Raw genomic sequence first — 12,329 nt, forward strand, 5'->3', positions numbered from 1 at the left:
ATATATCTGGCAGGGTCCCAGTGGGAAAGAGAAATCAACTTAGATGTTGAGACTTTTCTGAAAGGACCACTTACAGAGGGGAGAGCAGAGATAACGGAACCATCAAGGGACACTGAGGTACCCAGGGACCAGCAACAGCCCTACAGCCAAAGCAGTAGGGGAAGAAAACAACATTCCTGGAGTCCAGCAAGAGCTAGGACTATGGAGGAGGCCTCTAGACAGGAGTTTTTGTTCTGGAGGGATGCAGCTACTGCCACAGAAGAGTAGCAAAGCAGGGAGGGAGCGGGAAGAAACACTCCAACCTCTCTCTCCACCCAGCAATACCTTCCACTGGTGAGCCCCACTGGCAGCCAGCAAGGGAACCAGGGAAACCCCGTGTGCAGGACTCTACCTCCCAGAGCACACCACGGGGCAGAGAAGAATGGATCCGAGGACTTCAGAGAGAATACAAAGAGAGCGAGGCACTGTGGTAACCATGAGCACTGTCCCTTCTAACTGGATATGGCTGACCCACTGACCAGATACATTTGCACATGCCACAAACTCATATTCTTGGGGTGACCTATCTCCTTGTCTGGATGAGTGCTAGACCTACCTGGGCCCCCTGGATGCACCTTTTCTACAGGGCACACAGTGAGGGCTGACAACCAAATGTTATGCAGCAAATTGGCCTTAACCGTCAAAGGCTGATTTAATCGTGACTTGGCCTCAATCAGGCAAGTGCTGAGACAATCTCAGAATATCTCCAGGAACTTCAATAGGCTCCTAAACTGGTATTCAACATAATGGCTCAGCTCAAAAGTCTGAATGGACACCAGAAAGCCTAAACTTCAAGCAGTTCTAGAAACTGGCTCACCCATCTACCTACAGACAAATGAATACACTTCCAGCTATCTGTACTGACACGTAAACTCCATGCAAGGTTTCCAGATGGCAAGAACCTTAACTTATGACAGTAAGTACTTAATTTTCATAATAGAGCTTTTCAGTTACCAAAAGTATAAAATTCTTCTGCCAATGAAGAGAGTGAGCGAGAAATAGAAGCTGATAATAGATGCTCAGGAAACTGGCCACCAACTTACACCAACTTACATATGTCCAAGTCACTACATTGAGGAAACCTCCCTTTCTTAGGTCATCAGACTCTCCCAAGTATCATCGCAAGGACTACGAGAGTACCTTAAAATTGGTTTACAATTATTTACCTAAGGTAAATCTGCTAGAACAAATTACCATTACCACCAAGGACTGCTGAAAATGAAGACTCACTTTTTTCTACAATCTTTAATTTCTGGAAGCTCTCCAGCACCTCCCCATTTAGTATTCTGGGTAAGAAGTCCCGTATTTGCATCACTTCAGTTGTCAGCCGTTCCAGGTCCTTCTTTCTGACTTTAACAAATTCCTCTTTAGTACCTATGTGCTAAAAGAACAAGCAGATCTTACATTTCTCTTCACGTGACAAAAAAAAAATCAGCCCAACGTGCTTTTCTTTCACGCCTCTTATGTTCATCGTTATTTCAAATCATGTCTCTACCTACTGTATGTTCTGCTATAGATCTATTTTATGTATATGTAAACATTTTGAAAGCTGAAGCTTCAGCCTTCAAAAAGAGAGCCACACGTTAGAAATAGTAAAGGCAAACAAGCCAGGCATGGTGGCTTACACTTGAAATCTCAGGAATTTGGGAGGCCAGGAGTTCAAGACCAGTCTGAGCAACATAGAGAGACCCTGTCACTACAAAAATATGAAAACATGCCCAGGAGGCCAGGCGCGATGGCTCACGCCTGTAATCCCAGTACTTTGGGAGGCCGAGGCGGGTGGATCACCTGAGGTCAGGAGTTCAAGACCAGCCTGACCAATATGGTGAAACTCCATCTCTACTAAAAATACAAAAATTAGCCGGGCGTGGTGGCGGGCACCTGTAATCCCAGCTACTCAGGAGGCTGATGCGGGAAGAAGGCTTGAGTCCAGGAGTTGGAGGCTTCAGTGAGCTATGATCATGCCACTGCCCTCCAGTCTGGGCAACAGAGCAAGAACACGAAAACGAAAGTCATACAAGAGCTAAGAAAACGCCTGCAACTTTTTATCATTGCAGCACCAAATTAATCAGGAGGAAAAGGAAGTCATCTAGACTGGTTTCCCACTGGGTTTGCTAAGCCCTCTGCCCGTGATCTCATCTATTCACCCCAAGCCTCCAAAATTGTCCAGATGGAAATTAAGGCACGGGAGCTTGGTGACTCTCAATACAGCACAAATAATAAGGAGTGGAAGCAGGATGTGAACACGGGTCTGGCCCCAGAGTCCCAGCGCCTTCTCCATCGCATGCAATCAGTTACAATTATAAAATCGACGGAGGGCAGATTCTCTCTGAGACTGACGCTAAGTCTTGCTAAGTCCCGGAGCAGGGGCCAGGGCCTTCGGAGGGGAACTGGGCTTCCACAGGGCAGAGAGGAGTAACCATCCATCCCACGCTCCCATGCCCACTTTGGCACCCCTGAGTGCCCCCACCGCGCGCAGCCTCACAGACCGGGTCCCCGCGTGGGTTTGGAGGCGAAAGTCGCCTCCCGCCCACGTCTCCGCCCCGCTCCGGCCCAGCCCACGCTGTTCGGAGAGTAAGTCTCCGGGCCTCCCCCAAGCACAAGACAAAGGGGCCGTCTCCGAGCGCACTGGGAGCGGCCCTGAGGGGAGCGAATGGCGACGGCATAAACACGCTGGCGGCGGCCAGGGCTTCCTCACTGACCCTGCAGGCCTCCTCAGGGCCGCCCGCTTCGCCCATGGCAGCCGAGGCCTCGGCTCCGTGCTCCTGCGCGGCGGCGTGCCCTCTGACCCCTGACGCCAGAAAGCGCGGGAACGTGTCCACGCCGGGGGTCGGCAACGGAGAGGCGCGAGGCTCAAACCTCGCAGAATTTGCGCAGTCTTCTCGGCCGAGAGAGCTAGGAGTGGTCTTGTCGAGGTCCCACTTTGGCTCTTCTGGCTTAGCCGGGGTTTTAAACTTAGCCGGGGTTATCTGCAAAGCAGAAGTAAAGTAAGCCCCTGATGTAAGTGTCAAGCAAAATAAATCGGATGGGTCCTTTCCTGTTTGGCGAAGAATGCTACACTAAGGGGGACTGTTTCAAACTGGCAGTCTTTGCTGGAGACCTCGCCTCCGCGGTTCGCCTTCCCTCGCTCGGATTCAGGTCCTTTTATGTTAAGGGTTGAATTTTGTGTCAACAGGCACCTCGGAAGGTCGCCCAGATAACTGAGCGGAGCAACTGAGATAACCCCCGCTACGTGTGGAGTGACCTAGTCCATTAACTTGCCCCGGCACGCCCGCTGAGTCCGCAAAATATAGGATGTCCTCGGGTTTTAGATGAACCCAAAGCTAAGATTTCTTCCCTCTCTGGAGTTAGCAAGCAGCCCGCCCTGCCCAACTCCCCTGGAAGCGCGCGTGCTCTCCAGGCTTCGGGACGCCGGCGAGGGCGCCCCAGCACTGGCACCAGGGCTCCAGAGTAAGGGGCGCGCCGACCTGCCCGAGCCTCTGCAGGCGCTGGCGGAAGGCGAGCCCTCCACCTGCTCAACAGGCCCCAGTGCCGGCCTTTCCTTCCAGTCTCAACTCCACCCGGGAGCCCGGGGGCTCCACAGGTAAAAACTCCGTGCCACGGAGATCGCAAGTGAGGTGCTGGCTCAACGGGGTGTACTAAATGGGATTAAAGATCCTAGACTGTGGCTAGGCACGGTGGTTCAAGCCTGTAATCCCAGCGCTCAGGGAGGCCGAGGCGGGAGGATTGCTTGAGCCCAGGAGTTTGAGACCAGCCTGGGCAACATGGCGAGATCCCGTCTCTACAAAAATAAAAAGTAGTGGGGCGTGATGGCGCGCGCCTGGAGTCTCAGCTACTTGGGCGGTCGACATGGGAGGATCGCTTGAGTCTGGCAGGTCGAGGCTGCAGTGAGCCAAGATCGCGCCCCTGCACTCCAGCCTCGGCGACAGAGGGAGACCCTGTCTCAAAAGCAAAAAATCCTAAATCGTTTACAAACAGCCGTCCGTCTCTTCCTGGCCAAGTCCTAACCCTGGCTAACCTCGCAGTGTACAGCCTGAATTTGGGCAACCGAAAGGCAGCGCCGGCGCCACGCGCACAAGAGATGGGCCGCTCCGCCTGCTGCCAGGGCCACGGCCGCGCTCACTCCCAGAGCGCGCTGCGAGCGGCGGCGCCTTTGTGACGCCATCAGCCCGCGCGCCGTCGCCGCCTTCTGTGCAGTCGCGGCCCTGGCGGACGGCGACTGGCTTTTCCGCGGCGCTCGGCTGGCGGCAGCTGCACCGCGGGTTGCGCGGCCGGGGATGCTCCAGCGGGCGCGATGGCCCCCGCCATGCAGCCGGCCGAGATCCAATTTGCCCAGCGGCTGGCGTCCAGCGAGAAGGGCATTCGGGACCGGGCGGTGAAGAAGCTGCGCCAGTACATCAGCGTGAAGACGCAGAGGGAGACAGGTGGGCGCACGGCGGCGGTCAGCCGCGCCACATGGCGGGCCGGGGGCCGGGGCTGGAGCTAGGGCCCTGGCACGGAACGCGGCTTCCACGTGTTGTCGTGACACCCAGCGTGTGCTTAGGTTTCCGCGCTGCCGGAACCGCTTCTTGCTGTGTCTAGTGCCTTTTTACACTTGAGGAAACGGGTTGAGGGGGTTCCGTTACTTGTGAGAGTCACAGTAAGCGGGGAAGCTGAGAAAAGACCCACATGGGTCCGATTCCCCAGCCGGCATCTCGAATCACGGGACTGCCCTCATTTGCCCTGGTGTCCGGTCGGTGATTGCCGCCTTTCTTTGACCAGCACCTTTACGTGCGGAGGCTGGAGGAGAGAAGACAGAATCACTACCCTCGAGGATCTGTTAGTAATAAAGCAAGGAGGCAAACAGGCAAATAAAGTAGACCTTGTGTAAGTGTAGTAAACGAAGTGAAAACCAGGTAGTAGGCCGGGCGCAGTGTTTCACGCATGTAATCCCAGCACTTTGGGAAGCGGAGGCGGGCGGATGACCGGAGGTCGGGAGTTCGAGACCAGCCTGGCCAATCCAACATGGTGAAACCCCGGCTCTACTAAAAATACAAAATTAGCCGGGCATGGTGGCGCATGCCTGTAATCTCAGTACTCGAGAGGCTGAGGCAGGAGAATCGCTTGAACCTGGGAGGCGGAAGTTGCGGTGAGCCGAGATCGCGCCATTGCACTCCAACTTGGGCAACAAGAGCGAAACTCTGTCTCAAAAAAAAAAAAGAAAGAAAGAAAACCAGGTAATAGCAAGAAGTGAAGGAGGTTGCTCTTCTTGATAGACTGTTCTGGGAAGGCCTCTCGGGTGATGTTAAGCTGCGATCTGAAGAGAGATGAGCGGAAACCGCCTATGCAGAGGCAGGAAAGAGCTTCACGTGCGCTAGGAGTGGTTTGAAAGACCAATTAAGTTGTGGGTGGGCGGGGAGAGTGTGATGAGATGAAGTTGGAGATTGTAGGCAGTGACCAGATCACACAGGGCTTTGTAGTGTAGATTTTAACGGCACTGCTGTTGAATGATTTCATTTACCTGATCCAAGAATATTTTCTGTAAACTCTTGAGTGAGCCCACACGATATGAACTACAATGTGTGACAGAGGTTTTAAGATAAAGTTTGATTTAGTTACTGATGGTACTAATACATTTAGAATCTGCTTAAAAGAACAGATATTATCTCCCCCATTACTGACATTCTCAGTTTAAGAAAAATCACCAGAATACCCAAAAAAAGAAAAGAAACTTTCCTGGGAAGTCTGGTAGAAAAAGGAATGAAGACCAAAATTCCTGACTTTGGTTGTGTTAGGGATCTCCCTAAGAGGTTTTGTTTACTCTCACAGTTCCAGGTACCCCATATATGCTGGTAGTTTCTAAACCTAAATTGTTGACCCAGCCCTTTCCTACTTGCAACTGGGATGTGCCTTGCTAGCCTGGCTTCTCTACCGGGCACCTCACACTCAGGATGCCAAAAACGTCGTATTTTCTTTCCCCGAAAGCCTGTTGTCTGCTGCTGCTCCTCTACCACCTGTTTTCTCTTCTTTTGGTTGCTAGTTCCCACCCGCCATTCGGATTCCAGCTGGACGCACGGGATTGTCCTGGACTCCTCTGTCTTCCTCATCCTCTTCCCCTGGCCCACATCCAGTGTCCCTCAGTCTTCCCTCCTTCGCCTCCTGATGAAAATAAATTCTCTGACCGTGGGCCCTTTGCATCTCACCCAAACTTCTGCACCTGCATATTCCCTAACTGCTCTCCTTAACTTCATTTGTGTCCCCCCGAATCTGTCCTCCACAGACCAGCCCAGGGTCATCTTCCTAAAACAAATCTGATCCCACATCACCAATATTTTTTGAAATTCAGCGTCTGCAAGTCATATTCTGTCCTCAGGTGCTCTTCCTCCCTAAGCCCCATGTGACTGCTTCATGTTCCGTCAACAGAACCGGTCATGGGTCTTGGTGTACAGCACACAATTTCTCACCTCTCTGCCTTTGCTTCTCCTGTTCACTCTGCAAAGATTCCCACACCTTCTTCACTCCCAGCATTCAGTTCAGTATCACTTCCTTCAAAAAGCCTCCCCTAGCATCTCGCCTGACTCCTCCAGGGTCTAAAACATCCATTGTATCTCTGTTGTAGCACTTAGCTACATTGCTTCTTAATTATCAATGTGCCATTCTACTCCCAAAACAGTGTAAGCTTCCATGTGTTTTCTTAGCCAGAAGTGGGAGTACATGCAGCCATGAAAGGTCTTGGCCTATACAAAAGTAGAAGACGAGAAGCAATACTTATGGTGCTAAGACAGCCTCGACAGAGCCTTTTGCTCAAACCCTTTGGTGAGCCAGCCCAGGATTTGCAGATGCTGAGGTTATGCGGGGGCCTAAGACCAGTTTACACCAGTGCTCCAGAGTCCTGACTGGTTAGTGCCTGTCACACCCAGAGTTTCTTGTCTTGTACATCTTGTTCACCACCACATGGCATGGAATACAGTGGGCCTTCAAAAAATAACTCTGCAGCGTGAACGTCACGGACAGTGATAATGGGACAAGAAAACACAAGGTCTCTCCCACAGATATGGCCCATCACAATTAAAACACAAGTTTGGAAATAACTTGGCCTGACATTTGACTCCCGTTAACAGGCTCAAACTTTTTTGCATCTTGTCTTAGGCATCATAAAGGAAATCTGAGATTTCACTCTTCCTGAAACATGAGCTGTTCTGCAGCAACATAAATAGATAGCTTTGTAATTTTAAAAATAAATTGGAAATCTTTGTATTGCTTTAAGTAACAGAATGTTGAGCTCATGCTTTAACTGTTCAAGTTGGGTACTCATAGTCCTAAAATGATCACTCTCCATGGCTTTCATTCATAAGAGCTTATTTGTCCCAATTCATTCATTCATTCATATATTTAGCAAACATTTATGGAGTGTACTATTATGTACGCTACTCTTGGCACTGGGAATATAGTAGTGGACAAAACAATCCCTGCCTATCTTATCAGTTCTGCGACTTTAAAAATATTGACTAAAATGGAGAGGCATCCTAAAATCAACCTGGTGACAATTGAATTTGCATCATTGCTTTCTTTTTGGCAACACACAAAATAACAGTACATCTTATGGTTAATGCTATATTAGATTCAGTAAGAAAGTGTTTTTTTATAATGATGGGGTTAGGGTTCTCTCCGCCCAAGAGTTATAATAAATAGGAGTTGTGGATGTTCTGACCCTGGGGCATCTAAAATGGCTCCTGGGCTCATTACATGGTGAGAGTAGCTGTTGGATTTGCTATTTTCAAATAGCAATTTGGATTGCTAATTTCAAAACCTACTGGTATTTCACATGTCTACATGTCTCACTTTGATGTTCACCTCTTTTGTTTTGTGTGTTTTTGTTTTTTGAGACAGAGTTTCGCTCTTTCACCCAGGCTGGAGTACAATAGCACGATCTCTGCTAATTACAACCTCCACCTTCCAGTTTCAAGCGATTCTCCTGCCTCACCCTCCTGAGTAGCTGGGAGCACCCACCACCACGCCTGGCTAATTTTTGTAATTTTAGTAGAGACAGGGTTTCACCATGTTGGCCAGGCTGGTCTTGAGCTCCTGACCTCGTGATCCGCCCGCCTTGGCCTCCCAAAGTGCTGGGATTACAGGTGTGAGCCACACCGCACCCAGCCTTTGTTTTTGTTTTTTTGAGAGACAGAGACTTGCTCTGTTGCCCAGGCTGGAGTGCAGTGGCACAGCCTCGGCTCACTGCAACCTCCACCTCCCAGGTTCAAGCGATCCTCCTGCCTCAGCTTCCCAAGTAGCTGGGACTACAGGCGTGCACCACCACGCCCAGCTAATTTTTGTATTTTTTTAGTAGAGACGAGGTTTCACTCTATGTTGGCCAGGCTGGTCTTGAACTCCTGACCTCAGGTGATCTGCCCACCTCGGCCTCCCAAAGTGCTGGGATTACAGGAGTGAGTCACGGCACCTGGCCTACCTCATTCATTTTGAAATAACTAAACCTATATTGTATTTTTGTAAAAATGTAATTGTATTAAGTTTCAGAAATTTAGCCCCAAGAAGAAAATAGAGAAGAAAAGACTGGTGAAACCAAACTGCTTCAGATAATGTACTTTGCCTTTCAGAGTTTTGAAAGTAATTCAGTAATGAGCATTTCTGTCTTTTACTTTGAATACTTCAAAAATAAGTGGCTTGTTTTTATTAAATTCCTAAGTGAACACACACACACACACACACACACACACACAGACATAAATGGAAAATACATGTTTTAAAAGGGAACCAAATAATGCCAGGCGTGGTGGCTCACGCCTGTAATCCCAACACTTTGGGAGGCCAAGGCAGGTGGATCACTTGAGGTTGGGAGTTCAAGACCAGCCTGACCAACGTGGAGAAACCCCGTCTCTACTAAAAGTACAAAATTAGCCAGGTGTGGTGGCACATGCCTGTAATCCCAGCTACTCAGGAGGCTGAGGCAGGAGAATCGCTTGAACCTGGGAGTTCGAGGTTGCAGTGAACCAAGAACGTACCATTGTGCTGCAGCCTGGGCAACAAGAACAAAACTCCGTCTCAAAAAAAAAAAAAAAAAAAAGGAAAAAGGGAACAAAATGTAAATAGACCCTAGGAATAGAAAGTGAGACAATTATTATTGTAATATCTCACCAACTGAATAGTGCTTTATCCTTACAGTGTTTCACACGTCTTGGGCTTGACCCTAACGATAAATCTTTCATATAGTATAGGTGGTAGAACTGAGGCCCAAAAGTCAGTTGACAGTTTTCTGATACTGGGCACTTGTTGGTAGGAAGCTGGGGCCTGAGCCAAGGTTTGTTTCCGTGCTACTGCATTGCCTCCTAGAAAAGAGACAATCAGAATATCTTTTCTCATTATATTAGCCTGTTCTTACGCTGCTAATAAAGACACACCGGATACTGGGTAATTTATAAAGGAAAGAGGTTTAATGGACTCACAGTTCCACATGGCTGGGGAGGCCTCAATCATGGCAGACAGCAAAGGAAAAGCAAAGCAAAGGCACGTCATCCATGGCAGCCAGGCGAGAGGGTATGTGCAGGAGAGCTCCCCTTTATAAAACCGTTAGATCTCATGAGACTTACTCATTCTCATGAGAACAGCATGAGAAAAACCCATCCCCGTGATTCAGTTACCTCCCACTGGGTCCCTCCCACCACAGGTGGGGATTATTACAATTCAAGGTGAGATTTGGGTGGGGACATAGCCAACCCATATTACTCACCCAGCCCACTTTGCTGCCCACTGTCCAGGGTCTATTGTCACTGTGAGAATCTACTGTTTTCCATTATGAACGCCTCTGTAGCACATCATACTGTGCCTTTGCCTGTTATAGGTGTGGGCTATCCATAGTAGATACTGGGCAGACCACATTATCACTTAACCGTTGGCTTGACCCAATGGTCTACTTACAAAACCATCTGGAGATAAATGTGCTGTTTTTAAGTGAGAAAGACCAGAATACAGAATATTAGGCCATTTTAGGTCACACACACAACTGTGCTTTTCTGCACTACATGTAACAGTTCTGTAAATAAAGGCACAGGAAAGATCTGGAAAGATGCACATCAGACAGGTTGCATCAGTCCCTCTGGTTCAGAGCCTGGGATTCAGGAGGCAGGGAGCAAGACAAGCTTGTGATTATATCACTTTGATGGTGGTAAGGTTCTTTGCAATAAACCTGTTTTTATTAGTTAGGACTCTTTCAGTTGCAACTGGACAGAACATCCACACCACGCTAGAGTTATTTTATTTTATTTATTTATTTGTTTGTTTATTTTTTGAGATGGAGTCTCGCTGTGTCGCTCAGGCTGGAGTGCAGTGGTGCGATCTTGGCTCACTGAAACCTCCGCCTCCCGGGTTCCAGCGATTCTTCTGTCTCATGGAGAATCTTGGTGCCATTCTCCTGGGATTAAGTGAGTGCTCACTTCTAGTTCCTGTGTGATCTGACTGTTAAAGAGCCTGGCACCTTCCTCCTCTCTTGCTATGTGACATGACAACTCCCCTTCCCCTCCAGCCAAGACAAGACGCTCCCTGAGGTCCTCACCGGAAGCAGATGCTGGAGCCATGCTTGTACAGCCTGCAGAGCCCCAAGCCAAATAAACCTCTTAGCGTCAGGTGTTCCTTTATAGCAATGCAACAGACTAAGACAATGATGTAACTGGAAGGGCAGGAGCGTTAATCAACTTAAACACAAAAAGAGGATTTAAAGGACCCAGGTGACTGTGTGGGGTCAGGCTCAGGGCACTCCTTGTCCTTGCTGGGCAGCTACATTGTGATTCCTCTCCAAGGCTCTCCACCTTCAAGCGGGGTACAGAGGGACTCTGTGGTCTGGGTGGGGCTTACCCCACATGGAGAGGAGACGGCTTCTGCCAATTTAGCAGAATTCCCTTGGCCACAGGACAGGTTCAAGGAAAGCCAAGCGACCCTCTGCAGGTAAAAATCTTCTTGCTCAGTCCTTAGGAGTCTCTAGCTCTCTCCTTACTGGACTTGAAGAGAACACACAGTTCATACCTGCTCCCAGCCACCTTGTAACACAAGTGGATCCTGTCTGAGAATGGAGACAGTCTTTGGGGCAGCAGAGGTTGCAGTGGAGAAAAACAAGGTTCTGGCACCAGCAGTTGAGCTCCTGCACAAATCTGTGCTTCACTTTCCCCCTTAAAACTAGCGTGGCAGCCAGGCGTGCTGGTTCACGCCTGTAATCCCAGCACTTTGGAGGCCGAGGCGGGCGGATCACAAGATCAAGAGACTGAGACCATCCTGGCCAACATGGCGAAACCCTGTCTCTACTAAAAACTACAAAACATAGCTGGGTGCAGTGGCAGGTCCCTGTAATCCCAGCTACTTGGGAGGCTGAGGCAGGAGAATCGCTTGAACCCAGACGGCAGAGGTTGCAGTGAGCTGAGGTTGCGCCATTGCACTTCAGCCTGGGTGACAGAGTGAGACTGTCTCAAAAAAAAAAAAAAAAAAAAAAAAAAAATCCTTAATAGCATGAAATATCCAATCTGTTTAGTTTTTCTCATCTTCTCAAATTTTTTTATGACCAATCCAAATTAGGACCCCCTGTTGCATTTGGTTAATATGTCTGCCAAGACACTCTTAAATTCTAACAGTTCTTACCATCTTTTTTTTTCTGTACAGTTTATTTGTTGGAGGACATGGGTCATATGCTTTGTAGAGTTTCACATATTTGGGGTTTGTTGACTGCATCCTGTTGTCTCACCACGTTCCTCTGTCCCCTGTATTTCCTATAAACTAGTATTAATAGTTAAGATTTGACACAGTTGGGTTTTTGTTTTTTTGTTTTGTTTTAATTTTGTAAGAAGACTTCACAGTTGGTGCAGCGTTCTTCCTGTCGCCATCACCTCTGGCATCTGCTGCGTGACTGCCTGTGCGTGTTAATGATCGCTCAGTGGTTTGGGTGTGGATGGTCTGACACATCCATTTTCAAGTTTCTTAATATTGTTTGTTTGTTGGTTGGTTGGTTGGTTGGTTGGTTGGTTGGTTGGTTGGTTGGTTTGTGAGACAGAGTTGCTCTGTTGCCCAGGTTGGAGTGCAGTGGCGCGATTATAGCTTACTGCAGCCTCAAATTCCTGGGCTCAGGTCATCCTCTCACCTCAGCCACCTGAGTACTTGGGACTACAGGCACATGCCACCATGCCCTGCCAATTTTTTGGTTTTGTTGTTGGGGTGTGTGCGTGTGCATGTGTGTGTTTAAGACAGGGTCTTGCTCTGTTGCCCAACTGGAGTACAGTGTTGTAGAGACTGGGTTTTGCTGTGTTGCCCAGGCT

General features: G+C 49.0%; 2 protein-coding genes across 2 annotated transcripts in view; one reads left to right on the top strand and one right to left on the bottom strand.

The window, feature by feature from the left end:
- Window positions 1-4,165, bottom strand: part of HSF2BP (heat shock transcription factor 2 binding protein) — a 126,588-nt gene extending 122,423 nt beyond the window's left edge. Inside the window, exons 1-3 of the mRNA XM_030915213.1 lie at window positions 4,058-4,165; window positions 2,742-3,008; window positions 1,270-1,420 (exon numbers count right to left, since the gene is read on the bottom strand). Coding sequence (XP_030771073.1) covers window positions 1,270-1,420; window positions 2,742-2,777 — 187 coding nt within the window. The 5' untranslated portion in view covers window positions 2,778-3,008; window positions 4,058-4,165. The remainder of the gene's footprint in view (window positions 1-1,269; window positions 1,421-2,741; window positions 3,009-4,057) is intronic.
- A 43-nt stretch (window positions 4,166-4,208) lies between these two features.
- RRP1B (ribosomal RNA processing 1B) overlaps window positions 4,209-12,329 on the top strand; it is a 34,276-nt gene continuing 26,155 nt past the window's right edge. Inside the window, exon 1 of the mRNA XM_010367921.2 lies at window positions 4,209-4,463. Coding sequence (XP_010366223.2) covers window positions 4,334-4,463 — 130 coding nt within the window. The 5' untranslated portion in view covers window positions 4,209-4,333. The remainder of the gene's footprint in view (window positions 4,464-12,329) is intronic.

The sequence above is a fragment of the Rhinopithecus roxellana genome, chromosome 13 (assembly GCF_007565055.1).
Source record: "Rhinopithecus roxellana isolate Shanxi Qingling chromosome 13, ASM756505v1, whole genome shotgun sequence".
Classification (NCBI taxonomy): Eukaryota; Metazoa; Chordata; class Mammalia; order Primates; family Cercopithecidae; genus Rhinopithecus; species Rhinopithecus roxellana.